General features: G+C 43.5%; 2 protein-coding genes across 2 annotated transcripts in view; one reads left to right on the forward strand and one right to left on the reverse strand.

The window, feature by feature from the left end:
* Window positions 1–17,838, forward strand: part of slc25a44a (solute carrier family 25 member 44a) — a 131,526-nt gene that overhangs the window by 104,341 nt on the left and 9,347 nt on the right. The window lies entirely within an intron of this gene.
* ireb2 (iron-responsive element binding protein 2) lies at window positions 222–16,860 on the reverse strand. Its single transcript, XM_085778510.1, has 22 exons — window positions 16,815–16,860; window positions 13,913–13,999; window positions 13,434–13,599; window positions 13,119–13,256; window positions 12,771–13,013; window positions 12,223–12,292; window positions 11,793–11,976; window positions 11,558–11,697; window positions 10,672–10,843; window positions 10,391–10,491; window positions 10,102–10,218; window positions 9,310–9,469; window positions 8,387–8,522; window positions 8,026–8,110; window positions 6,994–7,150; window positions 5,489–5,613; window positions 5,277–5,381; window positions 5,035–5,177; window positions 4,182–4,329; window positions 3,909–4,031; window positions 2,598–2,783; window positions 222–1,164 (listed from the first exon to the last, which is right to left on the reverse strand). The coding sequence occupies exons 1-22, from the start codon at window positions 16,837–16,839 to the stop codon at window positions 1,054–1,056; spliced, it is 2,922 nt and encodes a 973-aa protein (XP_085634636.1). The 5' UTR covers window positions 16,840–16,860; the 3' UTR covers window positions 222–1,053.

The raw sequence follows: 17,838 nt of genomic DNA on the forward strand, positions 1-17,838 counted from the left end.
ACACTGTGTTGCACTGAGCTCAAATACTAATTGTGTTTTACCATCATGAATGCGATGTATGATGTAAAAAGCGTTCTGGGTATTGTTGCAGGTATAGTAAAGCGCTATATAAACACAGACCATTTACCATCATGAAATCGTTGAGCAAGAGACCTTTTCAGACCTGGAGAAGCATCTGCTGCTGTGTGAGTCAGTATGAATGGATTCTTTATGCAGAGAGGTTTTCATTATTTACCTTTAATGTGATGCAGAGGACTGTCAGTTGTAGGAGCCATGGTGAAGCAGGGAGTTTAGTGATACAGGTAACAACAGAAAGGAGGATTTCACTTTTTTTCCCACATAATAAAAATTGAGTATTAGTAGGCAAATATACCTTTTTTTGCAAAAAAAAAAAAAGTTTGATTAAAGAAATATTAACAGAACTTGAATTTATATAAGACTGTTTGACCTCAGTTAGAAATATGAGCAACTGACATCAACTTGTTTTGAATTTCCACATTTGACCTGGGCGACGGGAAAAACAGGCTGTACTTCACTTTAAAATATGTCATGTAATCATGCCGTAGTACCATAGCACCATCTGAGCCTTTGCAGGCAGGATTGTTATTTTTTTGATTAAAGGACAACAGAAGCAGACTGGACTCTTTTCTTCTCGGCTTTCATGAAAGCAGGAACGTCCCCTCAGGACTCGGGGCAGTTTCAGTCTCCAACATCAAGACACAAACGGATGAGGGTCGTCCAGGGTGCGGCCTCTTCACCGAGCGTGTCAGCACTTCCTCCTGCGCTTGTTTTGTCGGTGACGTGAGGAGAAATGAAGCCGGCGCAGAAGCAGAAGCAGCCACAGCCACAGCCACAGCCACGTGTAGTGATGGAGAAGCAGCTGAACACGTCCGTCCAGCTCAGACAGACAAACCACCATCGTGTCTTTGTGTCGCTCCAACGAGCCGTTCTTTTTCGTCCATGCTGAAGACAAACCAGTGAAATGATAAAGGCTGCAGTTCGTCGGCCTGACGCGCCCTCGGCGGCGGGCTCAGGACCGGGCCGAGGCCGTTTTTAGAGAAAAGTCCGAGCAACGTATCTGAAAAGCCCTCCGTTCTGGAAAAAGATAACGTCCATCTCGGTGTCGAACGCTGCGGTGACGACGAAGGACTTTCCTTGGCTGGTCTGTGGGAAGACAGAGACAAATCCTTCACTATGGAGCGTTCAGAAACCAGAATCCTCAAACATTGTTTCACATGTGTCCTATCATCAGCACCAGTTCGCCAAATACACACACTACTAATTAGTTGTTTCCCCAAAAGGTAACAGGTTTCTCCAGTTCCCTGTTCAAAGGGTTTTCTATGGAGTTTTTCCTCAGTGGATGTGAGGGTCTAAGGACAGAGGATGTTGTTATGATGGGATGTAAAGCCCTTTGAGACAAACTGTTAGAAACAGGCTATACACATAAAATTGCTTTGCTTTGCCTAACTGAATTACCACATTATAAAAGTAACTTATTAGCAGGAAAAGTAACTATTGCATTACTTTTTTAATAAAATGTTCAAATATGGCAAATTACTTGGACTCGCCCCCCTAACCTCCAGTTTATCTGGAACTAACCAACTCACTCAGTATTCCTCTGCACAGGCGAGAGTCAAGTTGACAGCTCAGTATGTTAACAGGTAGGATAAACAGCCAGATTTACTGCTAGGAAAACGGGAGCTTCAGACTGAGCCATCAACTTGATTCTCGCACAAGACTTTGCGAGACTTCGTATTACAGCTCTGTTTACAAACATGTCGGCTTTCTTGAAGTTAACAAACCCCTCTGTGTATGTTTGAAGCCATCTGATGCTGTATGTGGGGGAAAAAAGTGGTATTGTGGGATGTAAACAACCTAAACAGCTTAAGATCGGCCCGCTCCCATTATACGCTGCTGTGGCCATGCAGACAGACAGAACTAGATCATTTGTTCCTGCTGCAATCGTTTTATATAACACTTGTTAAAATGTTTTTTTGTGTTCATCTTTTTTGTGTCATTGTTGTGTGAGCTACTGGACTAACTTGAATTTCCCTGCTAGGGATGAATAAAGTATTCTCTATATCTCTATATCTATATCTATTAAAAAGAACATCTTCAGATTCATTCTTTTAGCCCTAAAATGTTAGGAAACTATGTTGAATTTCCCTGGAATTGTCCTTTAATGATGGTGTATGTGGCGTAACCGTGCTTACGTACACTTGGGCTCACTTCATGCTGAATAACTTTCTGTGGCTTTGTGGAGCTGATTGTATTGCGTAAGAGGAGCAGACAGATGAGGGGAGGGGGGGGCACTGACCGAGTCCTGAACAAACACACACTCAGGAGCCACGGAGACCGAGACTGAAGTGACACTCAGGTGGCCACAAACATGACTCACCAAGTGTTTAGAGTATGTGATAAAAGGAAAAAAATCCAACAAAACAGCTTTAACTTAGCTACATCCTGTGGAAAGGAAAAAGATTTGGATCTGGACAAAGTGTCAAAGTTCTGGTAAAACAGTGAAAACAAACAACAAGACCCCCAGACGTGTGTGTGTGTGTGTCATCACAGCTTGGTGCCTGCTGCCTGCTGCCGACCTTGACGGTGAGCTGCTGCCGGGGGCTCAGGCTCTCCGGCTGGGTGATGGTGAACCTCTCCTTCCCGCTCAGCTCCAGAGAGTCTGCGGTCTGGCCCGGCAGGAACTCCAGCGGCATGATGCCCATCCCCACCAGCTGGTTCTTGTGCAGCTTCTCGAAGCTCTCGGCGATGACTGCGCGTACGCCCTGCGGACCGGAGAGAGGCGGGTGAGGAGAGGTCTGCAGTATATACGCACTATAGATCATAAAAAAGTAGAGTGACGGGAGGTTCTAGTCTCAGGTCTCAGGTGAGAGGTGATCGTCAAACTCTGTGACTCGTGAAACATTGTCTCTGGAAGGGACAAAGTGTCAGACTAGAAGTATGAGCTGAACTTCCTGTGCTGTTGTCTGCTTCCATGTACCTGCTGCATGTCAGACTGTGGTTCTGCTTCTATTGTGTCAGGCTGTTGTTATGCTTCTGCTTTGCATGGCCTGGTTAGGACTTAAACATGTTGTTGTCCACTTTGTCTTTGTCTGTAGTTTAAAAACATTCTTATGCCTCATTCTGTTGTTTGCATGTGTTATGTGCCTCTGTGTTGCGTGGGATAGTTCATCATTTTGGCAAATCCGTAGGGTTAGGTTAATTACCCTTTAATTGTGTGTGTTGTTTTGAGATCCGTGGTGCAGAGACGCGAGCTGCTCAGGTTAGGGTTAGGGTCAGATTAGTCATCAAACTAAATACACAGTCCATCAACTCCAAAACACTCTGGTGGACAAGTTGTGACCTGCACATTTGCCACACTATGAAATAATAACATATAATTATGTAACATTACAACACATGAAGCAAATACTCGAAACTACATTCGCTTTTGAAGTCACTCTGTCGAGCAACCGTGTCTGGAATGTAGTTCCAGTTACGCATTTGCCTCGAAAACAATTTTGTTTCGTAACGTTTCATTATTATCTCATAGCGTGGTGAATGTGCAGGTCACAACTTGTCCACCAGAGTGTTTTGGAGTTGTTGGATTGTGTATTTGATGAGTTTGATGGGGGAAACCCGGAAATACCATATGCCTCTGTAACGTTAGCTGAGCAGCTCGTATCTCTGCCCCGCCGATCTAAAAACAGCTTGGACCGACAATTAAAGGTAACGAACCTACTGCTATGACTATAGGGATTATGGCAATGGGTTAATTTGCCAAAATGTTGAACTATCCCTATCCCGGTCAGCATTAAGTACCAGGATACCTAGCAGATGAGATAAATGAGAGGCTGGCAGCTGTTGTTGATCCTGTTTGTCTAGTCAGTGCAGTGCGTCGCTGTGTTTACCAGCAGGTACGGTCCTTTGGCCACCCAGTCCCTGGAGTTCCCCGAGCCGTAGTCTTTGCCTGCCAGGATGATGAGAGGAATGCCGTCTCTCTGGTAGCGCTCAGCGGCCTCGAACACGTCCAGCTGATCAGACAGAGAGAGGGAGGGAGGGAGGACACGTTGTCAACTGCGGCTCGGACTTCTCAGAGACAGCAGGCCGGCCAGTGCGACACAAACACAGTGCTACGGCTTGAGTTCAACAGTTGTACAGGTTCTGGTGCAGCGTCTACTCACTGTCTGGCCTGAAGGAATGTGCAAAGTCTTGGGGCCCGATTTGCCGATGAATCGGTTTTGGAGCTTGATGCTGGCGAAGGTGCCTCTGGTCATCACTGCATCATTCCCTCTGCGAGCGCCGTACGAGTTAAACTCCCGCGGCGTCAGGCTGGGGGCAAAACATTTACAATGGAAATACATTCAAATGTATCCGTTAACAAACAAACAGTGTGCTGGTGAGACCAATACACAGCTGTGACATGTTTACATGATGATGATGGCTTAACACTGCGGAGGAGCTGTGTGTGTCAGGTCTGACCTGTCACTGTGGCCGTGGGTTTGTTCACTTAGTCGTTATGTGTTGTGCACATTTCAATGTCTGTCAATGGCATTTTTAATATATCACAACTCAGATTTTCTATTTAGTCGTTCTGTTTTTGTCATCTGAGGTAAAAACATTATTATAATATTATAATTTTACTTTGCATTCATGTTTCTACTGTTTTATTTCAAATCTTGAGTAATTTGTCTCCATGTGTTTGTTTTGTTTTATCATAGTGAAGCACTTTGTAATCTCTGACTGCTGAGTGCTATTTGAATTGAGAAAATGTTATGTCTGCAAACCCTGGAATAAAAATGTCTCCTGCTCTAACCAACACGTAAAAGTGACATCAGTTCTGCAGGTTGCCAATAATGCTCTGCATGTCCTCTGGCCAATCAGAATCAGCCTGGACAAGTCACATCTCGTCATGACTCTCACTAGCTGCATTTTTCAGGACTGTGGCTGTAAATCAGCTGATGTCGGGTCAGATTTGCTCTGACTGACTGCCGACCTGTTCAGACAGAGATTACAGAGCTGCTGGTGGGAACTGACCGTTTGCTCAGCAGGTACTTGGCGGCTGCGCTGACCCTGGCGATGCTGCCGGCCGGTGAGATGTGGTCTGTGGTCACTTTGTCCCCGAGGAACAGTAAGGCATGAGCGTTCTCTATCGACTGAGGAGGAGGAACCTCTTTACTCTGAGAGAGAAGACCAGACCAGGAGCTCAGTTCCCAAACTGCAGAGTGTAACTTCAGTAACAGAAACCAGCAGAACCTCCTCGGTCCACATTCACTTACCAATTTGCTGAAAAAACTGGGTGAGCGGATATACGTCGACTTGTGATCCCAGGGGAAAAGTACCGACTCTGGACAGTCAACGTTGTTCCAAAAAGTGTTCCCTTTCTGGAAGAAAGCACAGCATGCAGTCGGAAACAATGAGTCACTCGGATAAAACACAAGACAGTCAGGAAAGAGAAGACAGCAGGCGTTGGTGAGGGCCGACTCCTCACCTCCATCCTTCCCCGGAGATCCTTAAAAATGGAGGAGATGACCGTGTCCTCCTCCGTCTGCTGGACCTCCTCCCTGGACGGCCAGATGTCATGAAGATACACCTCCTTCCCTTCTGACGTCACACCTGCGTTGACAACAGAGGCCCCGTGTTAGCGCCACAACAAGACAGACTCTCAGGGCCGGCCGCTGGCATAAACCCTCTATGCGGTTGTTTAGGGCCACAGCCGTTAGGTGGGGGGCCACATTATCAGAAAGGTACCGGGGTTCATCAAGTCATTTAAACATCCTGAGGTCTGCACGTGCAGCTATGAGCTTTATATGTAATGTGAAGTCAATATTCAGCTTCTTTTATCTCACATTTGAGACATTTGGTGAAAATAGAACGGCAGAATGACAACATTTGTGCTCAAAAAGCAATCTTACAAAATTTCATTTTAGACTTGTTTTCTACACTTATCTATTACTGTATTCATATCCTATTTCAAGCACCAAAACAGTTCATTCTCATGACTGAAGGAGTGTTTTCACAAGGGATTTGACATTTTTCAAAAAGCAGACCTCAAATTTCCAGCATTTGGCCTAAATTATTTCTTTCTACAGTGTTCTAGGGCAAACTGGCCTCAGTGTGCTTACAGCGGAGGTTCTAATATTTAGACATAAAACACTTGAGTATTGTTACATCTGCAAATATCTTAAAAAGATAAATTTAAGAAAATATGTTAACTTCGAGAAAATAGCCTCAAACCTCAGAGGGCATAAACATGTCTGCATTCAGTTTTAACCAGTGATTTGGTGTTTGTGCTTAGAGTGCAGGGCCACAAACAAACATCTTGTTTAGGGGGCCACCAGAATCCTAGGGCCGGCCCTGCTGACTCTATTCAAACACACAGGTCAGGCCTGCTTCATGTTGACAGACATCTTCTAAATGTTGGTGTCTCAGCACTGACATCATCCATGAGAGAAAACATTGACTTTTTAGGGTTTCATCTATGTTCATTAAACATTGTTGGTAATAGTGCTGCTTTCGTCAACGAACCTTTATCACACGACGAAAACGAGACGACACAAATTAACGTTATAATGTTTTGTCACGTTATTATTATTATAATTTTGCAGTATTTCTGTTTCCTAGGCAGCGACGTCACTTTACTAGACAAAAAAAAAAAGAGTATGAACCTGACTAAAACTAATAAAAACTAAAATGACAGTTTGACACAAAGACTAGACTAACACTAAAATCAAAACAGGCCGACAAAAACAACACTAGTTGGTAACTACATGAGTGATGAAGGACCTTATGCTGAGCAGGTGATGCAGCGGTTTAGAGCTGAAGCGATCACTGCTTTGACCTCCTCTACAGCCGACACATGACTGAACAAGACGCTGAACCGTTACACACTTACTCGCTGAAATCAGCCAAAATCCTAAAATCCTCTAATGAACCTGAGGTTTGAGAGCAGCGGCTTAAAGCAGCTCCTGACGTGTGTGTGTGTGTTTTCTTTACCTAAAGGCTCTTTCTCAAAGTCGATTCCCACAGTTCCCGCGATGGCGTAGGCCACCACCAGAGGAGGGGAGGCCAGGTAGTTGGCACGCACACAGTCACACAGGCGGCCTTCAAAGTGCCTGTTGCCAGATAACACGCCGCAGGCCACCAGGTCGCCCTAAAACAAAATGTATTGTTGGGTGAAAGGAACTATGATATTATAATATCTGCTTTTAATATCCAAATTAAAAGCTGACTGAATAAAATTAATAATAAACTATTTATATAGCAGTGCTTAAAGCAGAAGTAAGTGGTCCGGTCGTTTTCGCTAATGCTGCGTTCCAGGCAGGCTTTTGAAATCGTAAATTACAGCTTCAAGTCACAACTTACGACTTTGTAGCGTTCCAGGCAACCCACTCGTGTTTTTCCGACCTGTTTTACCTGTGAAAGTCACTATAACGGCCACTCATAAGACTTATATTAACACAAATATATCACTTACTTCTGCTTTAACAGAGAAAATGAGGATAAAATAAAATCCAGTAGGAAATGATAAAACACAGGGGATAAAATCAAACATTAAAAGGACAATAAACCTGGCAGGGATGTACAGAAAGAAAAAGGTAAATGACAGTGGAAAACTCACTTAAAATAAGACACTGACTCCGACCACCTTATTTCCTCGGGCAGGTCATTCCAGAGCTCTAACAGCAAAAGCTTTGTCCCCTTTAGTTTTAAACCTGCTGTCTGGAATAGACAGAAGACCACTGCCCAAGGAGCTCAAATTATGTTGGGGTACATAAGGGGTTAAAAAATGTAATCTGGAGCCAGGCCATGAATAGCTTTAAAAGTAATGAATAAAATCTTAAAATCAATCCTAAAGAAGCCAAAACTTCTCGGTACCAGTTAAAAGCCCAGCTGCTGAGTTCTGTACTAGTAGTACTGCAGAGCTTTTTGATTAATGCACGGGAAGAGACTGTTACAATAATCAAAGTGTGATTTCAGCATCTCTAGAATCTGAAATGGGTCATATTATATTATAGCAGAACTTACCTGTTTGATTGCGTCTACGACAGGTTCTGGTAGAGGAGCTGTGTTTCCTACACAGGTGGCACAACCATAACCAATCACCTCGAACCTGGAGAGGAGAAACAAGGTGGTCTTAAGTCTGGTTATGACAAAACATAATTATCACATCACGCTAAGTGCAACCCATAAGTCCAGGTTTATCTCTTGGTGTTGAGGCAAACAGACTGCACTTACAGAGAGCTTTTCCAGTCTCACCAGCCACTCAAAGCACTTTTATTTTCAATAGAGGCCACAGCCACACATTCACATTCACACACCACAGACACATCATTTCAGACTCTGTATCTTTCAAGTGTGTGTGATGTTGGAGTGTGAACTGGCTCACCCCAGCTGGCTAAAGTAAGGCAGGACTCCACTGGTACTGAGGTAGTGAGTGACCATGCCACTTCCAGGGGCCAGGCTGGTCCGGATGTAAGGCTTGACCACCAGCCCGGCCTGCACCGCCTTCTTGGCCAGGAGGCCTGAGGACGAGACGCACCGACGTTCAGTATCACAAAGCAGCGGCGGCATGGTCATTTTGTTGTGAGTGACAGAAAAAGTGCTGGACGTGAATTGTGCAGATAAAAAGACTGGATTACGAGATTAGGGCTGGGTATCGTTTAAAAAATTTCGATACCAGTACCAATAACACGATACTGATACCAAGTGAGTACTTCATTCGATACTTTTTTTCAACTTCCTTCCATACTAATCATGTGAAAAGAAGGCAATCGGTTGCCTGAATGTCACCACTCCTCCCCATTCAAAAGATTTTTACTAGGGATGAGCAATGAATAGTCATTCAATTAAAAAAAAAAAAAAAATCAAATAGTTTATGAGACAATCGTCTTGTCTGAAAAAATGTAAATGTTTCCTTTTCACTGGCGCAGAAAGAGAAACATGGAAAGACTCGACCAGAAAGTTCTGTGTGAAACTCTGTCAAATAAAAAACAAATGAAACTGAGGTGCAGCTCAAACTCTGCAAGGTGCGGATTCTGATTAGAAGCGGCCGGAAAATATTGACGTTTTACACCGGGAGAGAAGACTTCCTCATTTGGATTGCGTGCAAAACCATGGAAACAGTCATTTTTTTCTTGATCTGAGTACAAAAAGAACCGATTGCAGGTATCGATTGACAGGCGCAGTTTCGATACTACTTGGTACTGGGTTGTTTCGGTCGATACCTGAAAAGTATCGAGTACCGATACCCAGCCCTACCGGCCACCTCGGAGCAATTTGACGGTAGACTCATCTGTTGACTTGCTTTACCTGCAGTCAGCATGACAGACGGGTTGCAGTTGTTGGTGCAGCTGATGACGGCGGCGATGACCACCGAGCCGTGGGCCAGCTGGTACTCCTGACCGCAGTGCAGGAAGGGGATGCAGGTCTTCTGCTTCTCCTTGGAGATGTGGAAGCCTTTGAACCCCACCTGCAGGCAGACGGACAGGTCAGGTCTCACGTTGACATTGGCAGTAGACGTTAAAGGGGAACTATGCAAGTCTGATCGCTTTTCCGCTGTTTGGTTACGCTCCTCTCGCCCATGTGCATCTGTTTACAACGAAGCTGCATATGCGATGTTACGGCACATGTGTTTGTGTAGTCTTGACCACCAAAAACAAAAGATTGCGGGTTACGGGGCGCGTTTGTGTCGCGGTGTGCAGAGAGGAGAGCTGGTACTACACTGATGTTGCAAGGCCTCCATTCTCACTATAACAAGTCACAAGTCATGTAGTTAACAATCACAATTACTCCGGAGCTTTTTAATTAAGGTAAAAATGTAGCATAGCCACAGGAGAGATCCTGCTTAGTTCCTATTTAAAGGGGTAGTTTCCTAGTATTTTCTAAAAGAATGAATCTGAAGATTTTGTTTTTAATATTTTGCAGTAGTTCTGTCCGTAAAGCGCCTAAACAGCCTAAGATCGGTCCGCTCCCATTCATCGCTGCCGTGGTGATGCGGGGACAGACACAATTACTGCAAAACAGGAGACATTAAAAAGAAAATCTTCTGATTCATTATTTTAGACCTAAAATTCAATATCAAAGAGTGTTAACCCTTGTTACCTTCTCATCAAGACAACTCTGGAAGTCTTCTTTCATGCTGCAGACGGCCACTCGGTCCTGAGGCCTCTTTGGTCCGCTCACATAGGGCACCATGGAGCTCAGGTTGATTTCAATCACCTGTACAAAAAATAAGATTTTTATTTCACTTTATTATGCAAATTAAGGCCTGCAAACGATGTCTGGCTATGATGGAGCACAAAGTGGTACAAGTAACTTCTCATTAGCCTCAGATATATTATAACATCAGTTTTCAGACAGTACAGCTCCAAGTTTTGTTCACAACAATTACCTCTGAATACTCGGGGTCTTCTGAGGGGTCATCAAAACATCTGAATAGTTTTACAGCCTTCATGTAAGACTCCAGCAATTCAAGTTTTTCCTGGGTAAAGTCTGAAAAGAAAATAATGTCAGGTTAGCGCTTGAGTCATCTGGTGAGAATACAGTGTTGATAACATTTTACAGTTACAGAACTATTGTGAACAGGTGGCAGAAAGTTTGAGCCGTTTCATGAGGAATAACTCTGACACTCAATGTGTGGAGGGGAAGAACAACACTGTGGGTAGCCCTCACTTGTCTTTTTAAAGTGCTTGAGCGTGACTTGGTCGATGGGGAAGAAGCTGACAGTAGCGTTGTACTCTGGGCACATGTTGGCAATGGTGGTTCGGTCGGGGGCCGACAGCTGAGAGACGCCAGGTCCAAAAAACTCCACAAACTTTCCAGCGATCCCAGCCTGCCGCAAGTGCTGAAAATCAAGGCAACACGTCGTTACTGTCACATGAGGTGGGTTTCCTCTATGGTTTTAAGTAGAGCCGCAACAATTCATTGATTATTAAATTAAAAGTCAACTATTTTGATGATATATTTGAGCTTCTTAAATGTGAATATATCTGGTTTCTTTGTTCCTTTATGACAGTAAACTAAATATCTCTTTGGTTTGTGGACAAAACAACACATATGAGGACGTCATCTTTCTGGTTTGGGAAACACTGATTGACATTTTTCAATTGTGTTGAAATTTTTCAAATAATCAACAGATTAATCGATAATGAAAATAATCGTTAGTTGCAGCCCTAGTTTGAAGACCACATCTCTACACCTCGCTGCCAGTTCTCACAGTTCTCAACTTTCCTTTATCTCCTGTGTATACTCGGGCTGGGTGTCACTGCTGGTTTACTGAATCGATTCCGTTCCGATTCACAAGGTCCCGATTCGATTTCCATTTCGATATGATTCAATTGGATATTGGTTCATTTAGAGATATCTCAGTTTTATACCAATTTTAATCTTGAGCGAGACTAACAAACAGTACAAAAGATGTAAGGAAATATGAATCCATATTGGATCTTTCATATGAAGGTCGATATGAATCGGAAAATCTGTGTTTTCACCCAGCCCTAGTGTATACACCGACAGATTAATTCCTCGTAACACAGTGAGGGCAGCAGAGCAATGTTACCTTAGTGATGCCGAGGACGACGTCTATGGAGGTGGTTAGGGGGTTGATGGAGCCCACCAGTTTACAGCCCACCACCTGAGGAAGAGTCAGAGACACTGGCTGGCCCAGCATCACCGCTTCGGACTCGATTCCCCCAACACCTGGCCGAGGAGAAACAGCAGCAGAAACATGTTAAACACGTCAGAGGGGAACAACGAAGCGACGGCTGTTACTGTAAAGCTTCAAACTGTTTTACCCCAGCCCAGGATGCCCAGGCCGTTGATCATGGTGGTGTGGGAGTCGGTCCCCACCACGCTGTCAGGGTAGATGAAGCCGTCGCTGACTTGGACCACCCTGGACAGATACTCCAGATTGACCTGGTGGACTGCACCCACGTCTGGAGGAACCACGTTCACATTCTTGAAAGCTTGTGAACACCACTGTTCGGCAGACGGAGGAGGGAAACAGAGAGAGTGAGAAAACTGTGTCTCTCCAGCAGAAAGGTGTTAGCTCCTTGACTTTTAATTGAAAGCTATAAAAATGTAAAAAGTATATGACTAACACAAACTATAAACCAGTTCCAACATCTATTAAAAACACAACAACAACAGATCATTTCCTCCAGGCTCCACACAGACACTTCAGTCTGACACGATGTAATAAAACACATCTTCTCTTTGCTGCACCTTGAAGAACTGAAGTCGTTCTTTGTTTCTGATCAGTTCCATTTCCTGGTTTTTCAGAGCTGTTTCAGGTCTGTAGAATAAAAAACAAATGAACAACAGTGAACATGTCGAACTTTCACTAAAACAGTTGTGACATTGTTCATCATAGGCCTTGATGGCATCAGTTCATCTGCTTTTCACACTGAATAATTTGAGCTTGTTTGCTCCTCCATTTACTATTTATAAATTTAAAGAGGAACTATACAAGTCAGTTGTTTTTTTGCGCTGTTTTTGGTCCCTTTTTTCTTTCTTCTCTTTTTTCTCCCTCTACAGAGTGCGTATTTTACAAAACTGTCATATACCTGGTATCGGTACTCCATCCCTAGTTTCTGGCCAAGAGACACTAGGTGGAAGGCAGAGAGCCTCCATTCTCCAAGTAACAAGTCATTTAACCATCACAGTTACGCCAAAGCTGTTTAATTAAGATACAAATCTTGCATAGCTCCTCTTTAAATGACCCTCACACTGCTCGTGGACCCCCCCTCACTCCCCCGTCCTTCACTACTTACTCAGACACAGGCTTCAGGTGAAAGGGGCAGAGGAGAGGCGTGTTCTCGATCTGCTGGACAGAGGCTGGGGGTCCACCCAGGGAGGCTGGAGGGTCACTGCAAGCAGCTTTGCTACATGGGCCTCGCTGGCTTCCACAGTGTGAGCTTCCTCTGGACGGGGGCCTGGAGGGCGTGGAGCGGGAGGGGCCCTGGCTCTGGCTGGACCCGTCCCCTCCGCCGGGGTTTGGAGCATTCTGTATGGCACTGTGGAGGAGGAAGGTGAATAAGGCAGATTAGTGTTCGTGCTTAAGTGGGAAAAAAAAAGTGATTCATTTAACGTCTAAAGACAAAATATAAACGTAAACACACCATTTGCTATAATCAATCTGTAATGAATGGTCTACAATGAGGTCTGTGGGGCATTTAGGGTTGATCAGGCTGGGGTCCACGCCATGTTTGGCAACAGCATCCCTCATGGCTGCCAGGTCCACCATGGCAGGAATACCACTGTCAAAGGAAAGCAGAGGAGGAGAAATAATCAAACTCAACTTCTGCATGAAAAAAGACCATAAACACTCACAAACTAATAAGCTAATTTGTACAATTTCCCTCTATAATTAAATGATCAGCTGCTTGACCCCCCCCCGCCCCCCCTCCAAACCCCAAATTCCCTGTGACACTCACGTGAAGTCCTGGAGGAGGACTCGCGCTGGAGAGAACGGCACCTCAGCTTTGTTTTGTTGCTGCTGCCAGTCCAACAGGTTCTGGACGTCTTCTTCTTTTGTGTAAAAGCCATCGCAGTTCCGTATGGCTGCCTCCAGGAAGACACGGATGGACAGAGGCAGCTTGTCTACACAGAGACAACAAAAAACCAAATGAGTTCAATCTAATTCATTCAACGTTCACTTTCAAACTAGGTTTGCACTCATACATTGTGAATAAACACTGACCTATATTTACAAATACGTTTTAAGAACCTTTACACACATATTTACACTGCTAGGTTGGAAAAACCAGTGGTAAGTAGGGTAGTGTGTAAAATACTGTACACTGCATTGTAAGTTTATAGTAAGTGTACTTTGTAAATGCATTTTCAGTAAAATGAATACATGACAGGACTTTTAGAAGAGGGAGAACATGTTTATAATAAGAGCTAAACTCACCATATCTTGGATCATTTAACTTCTGTGGATTGAAGAACTTGGTCCTGCCATCCTTCAGTGTGTCGATTAGATGATTGTACGGGTGCTCTGCGGGGAGGGGCGATCAAACATTTAACATTATTTTGGTGTCCATCCCCCCAAGACAGAAAATTGCCTTCAGTTAGGGCTAAAAATATAACAATTAGGAATGCACCGATCCAATATTAAAGGTATATTGTGTAGGAATTACTCCCATCTAGCGTTGCGGTTGTAGATCGCAAGCAACTCAACCTTATTTTTCATGCTGCATTCACGTGAAAGTGGGCAGACGGCAGACGGACGACAGCCGCTGCACGTAACGGCATAATTTATAAACAAGCCTCTATGTAAACAAGTGGTCCGTCAGCACGAGGCAAAACAACACACGTGACAATATGTTGTCATGGCGATGTTGTATTGTTTACCTGACCCACGTTTTACCGGCTTTCTCTGGACTTCTGTGACTAAAATGACATCTGGTTTGTTACCGACGGCCGTCAGTAAGCTTAGCTTCTTGCCGGGGGAGGCGGGGACCCCCTTTGCACCAAGTTTGAGGCTTGATGTCAGACACAAACCGCCAGGTCAACACTAACAGGTTATGACATCATAAATTATATTTTTTGACTTGCAGGCAATTAAAGATAAGCATGGCGGGGCGTCGTTTATCTCAGGTGGTAAAGCAGGCGCCCCATATACAGAGGCTACCTTGGGCGACCCTTTGCTGAATGTCATTCCCCCCTCTCTCTGCCTTCCATTTCCTGTCTGTCTCAACTATACTATCCATTAAAAAAGGCAAAAGCTCCAAAATATACTTTAAAAAAAAGAAAGAAAGATAAGTATGGCAAATAAAGTAGTATAAAGTATTATTAGAAATTATAATGGATTATTAATTCGATTTTATTTTGTTATTGCATTTTTTCTCATCTTCCCTCCATTGAGAAAAAAAAAAAAACACTCACACGAACCAAACATGTGTTGCTAGGAAATTCAAACATGCTTTTTTGGTGCTTTGTTCGGTCAACTTCATTAATGAAGTTCACCCAGTGAGCATCTCTTCAAAACAAGGCTTTCAAACAAGGCTACAGCTCAAGTCACCAAAAAGAAACGCTGAGGCAGTCCACATTATTCTGAACTATTAACGGTTAGTTAGTAGCCAAGGAGCTGGAATCTCTCACTGCACTGTGTGAATCTCTTTCTTGGAAACCTGATGTAACACTCAATCATTTGAAGGACACTGCAGCACAGACTGCAAATGGAGATTCTTTCCTCTGTTGTCTACATGTGTAGTAACATTACCCCATGGAGGGAAACACAAAAGGTTAAAGAAACGAGAGACCAACTGTCTCATTTGAATGTTGTCAGATTGATGACAGTGCAGACTGAAAGAGAGCAGGTCTGGATGACAGACCGAGGCTGTAGCTGAGATTCTCCTTGAAGAATTGATGTAAAATGCAGCTTAGCAAATCCTGTGCAGTTATGTACCGACTATGTTTTGTTATTGCTCTCTCCGGTCTCTCAACAGGACACCATGCTGCAACAGTGGCTCTCAGGTTACTGACTCTTAATGCAACACTGAACTGTGTAGGACACACTGGACTGAATAATGTCTTTACAATAAAGCATGCTGTGTAGTTTTGGTTTCACAAATTCTGAATATGTATTTACTGAATAAATACAAAGAAGACAAATATCCCCCAGAACCCAGTAATTAATCATGACAGCATGTAGTGCTGAAAGTCAAGGCCTGCATATGTATTTGGAACAGAGATATCAGCATTGATACAGCAGAATGTGTTGACCGGGACATTTAGCAGCAAATACATCCAAGTATTAAACCACACGTCCAACAATTTTTATACAGTTTGGCCTCTTTTGGACCAGATTAGTCACAAGCAGCTTGCAGGTCGCTCTGATGTTTCCTTACATCTCACAGAACAACCTCAAGCTTATATTTCCCTAAGAGGCCCAGCTGATGTTTAACTGTATGCAAAAAAAAACAAAAACACATGACCTAGTGCCAGATGTAAATTACAGCACTACATGCAGGAACACAGTGAAAAAAACAAAACAATAGGTGATGACTGGTGAGAGATCCTGCAGAGATAAATCTTTCCAGGAAGCCGTTTTCACCGAAGAAGCAGCAGGGCTTCGTATCAGGTGAAAGGTGAAAACCTCTCTGTTCTGAGACATAAACAATATTACAGAACTGATGCTCAACGCTGCGCTGTCTTTAGCGTTGTGTAAGCAGAGACAAACGGGTGAATAATATAAACGAACACCTCGCCTCGACCTACGATGTTGTAGCCTACACTCCGATAAACAGAAAAGTAGAAACGTATATTAAAAAAACGAGAAGCTGATTCGATGCAAGTATTAATATGCACGGTGATGGTGATTATTATGACGATCCATGAACACCTCACTACATACATCATCTGTGTTTTAGCCCCGCTGACAAGCTTCATGCTGCTAGCGCTGCTCCTTATCGAGAGACACAGCCGCTACTTATCGCGCTGCTGCTGGCAGTAACTACGTCTGCTGGCGATAATAATAAAAAGTGATGTAATTAACACCCAGTTTAAGACTAAGACTAAGACTAAGACTAAAATGCTCTGGTGTCATTCCGAGCGATGTGAAGTCGCTTCGAGGCTGCGAGACCGGTTGATTTTACAGCTCTTGGTCGGTTGGACACCGAGGCTAACAAAGCTAGCTACCGTTAGCTCTGTGTCTCTATCAGTTTGACGCCGGTTACGTTCACGTAACGGTAACTGAAACCACACGACAGTCCCTTTTTGCCTTTTTTATTCGATTCCCGCGTGTTTCGGAGAATATGTCGGTCGGATATCGGCTGGCAAGGTAAGGTTAGAAGAAGACACCTCTTTACCTTTGACTGGGGAAGTGAGCGCCATGATGACTTCTGAAATCAACACGACCCGTCCTCACGTCACGACAGCACAGCACCGCACCGAGCCGACCAATCAGAGCGCAGAGACACGAAGCCCCGCCCACCGCCGAGCAACCGACCAATCAGAGCGCAGAGACACAACAAAGCCACGCCCATCGCCAAATTACTGACAAAATAAAGATAAAAACATTAAAGAATAATTGACAGAAACATTGAAAACAGCAGGTCATTGAACGGAAGCACTCGAACATTGCGTTTTACTCTACTCAAATACAATTACTGCAATTTTGTATTTTCGTTTTACGCTACCTTTTGTTGATGGAAATTAATTTCTGGAACAATGCATCTTTGTGTGAGGTGTTTCTTGATCATAGGCTCTAACAGATAATACAGCGAAACTAAGGCTTATTCTACTTCAATTCAAATGGAAATAGTGACTATTTTTAGTTGTGAATGTGTCAACTTAAGAGTTTTCCATACAAGTCATGAAATATAATGCTTTGTTACAAAGTACAGTACTCAACTGTACTTTCAAGTTCAGCCGAAAAAATGAGTTAACTGACAGAAATGTACAATTTTTATGCAAAGATGCCACAAATTATAACTTTTTATAAGAATCTGCCACCTTCGCCTTTAACAATTTGAATAATTTTGTAAATTAGATCATTTATTTATTTAATAATTTTAAGGTTTCATTATTGGTTGGACAAAACAGCACTCTGAAGGTGACAGGGCAATTATGATGAATATTCATAATTTGTGTCATAATTTGACCAACCAAACAATCAATGGATTTATCAAGAAAATAATCATTAATATAGTCATTACATCATGAAACCCAGGTAGTATTGTAAAACACTAAATACTTAAATTTCTTGTAATTTCTCAGATATGCCCCAATATTGTTATGTGTGCAGTGAGCTAATGTCTTCCTTATTGGTGCACTCACACTGGGCAGATTAATATTTATTTTTGTAAAACCTTACTCCCAGTATGCAGTATG

Source organism: Trachurus japonicus, chromosome 6 (genome assembly GCF_045865225.1).
Source record: "Trachurus japonicus isolate A0001 chromosome 6, Traja_1.0".
Lineage (NCBI taxonomy): Eukaryota > Metazoa > Chordata > Actinopteri > Carangiformes > Carangidae > Trachurus > Trachurus japonicus.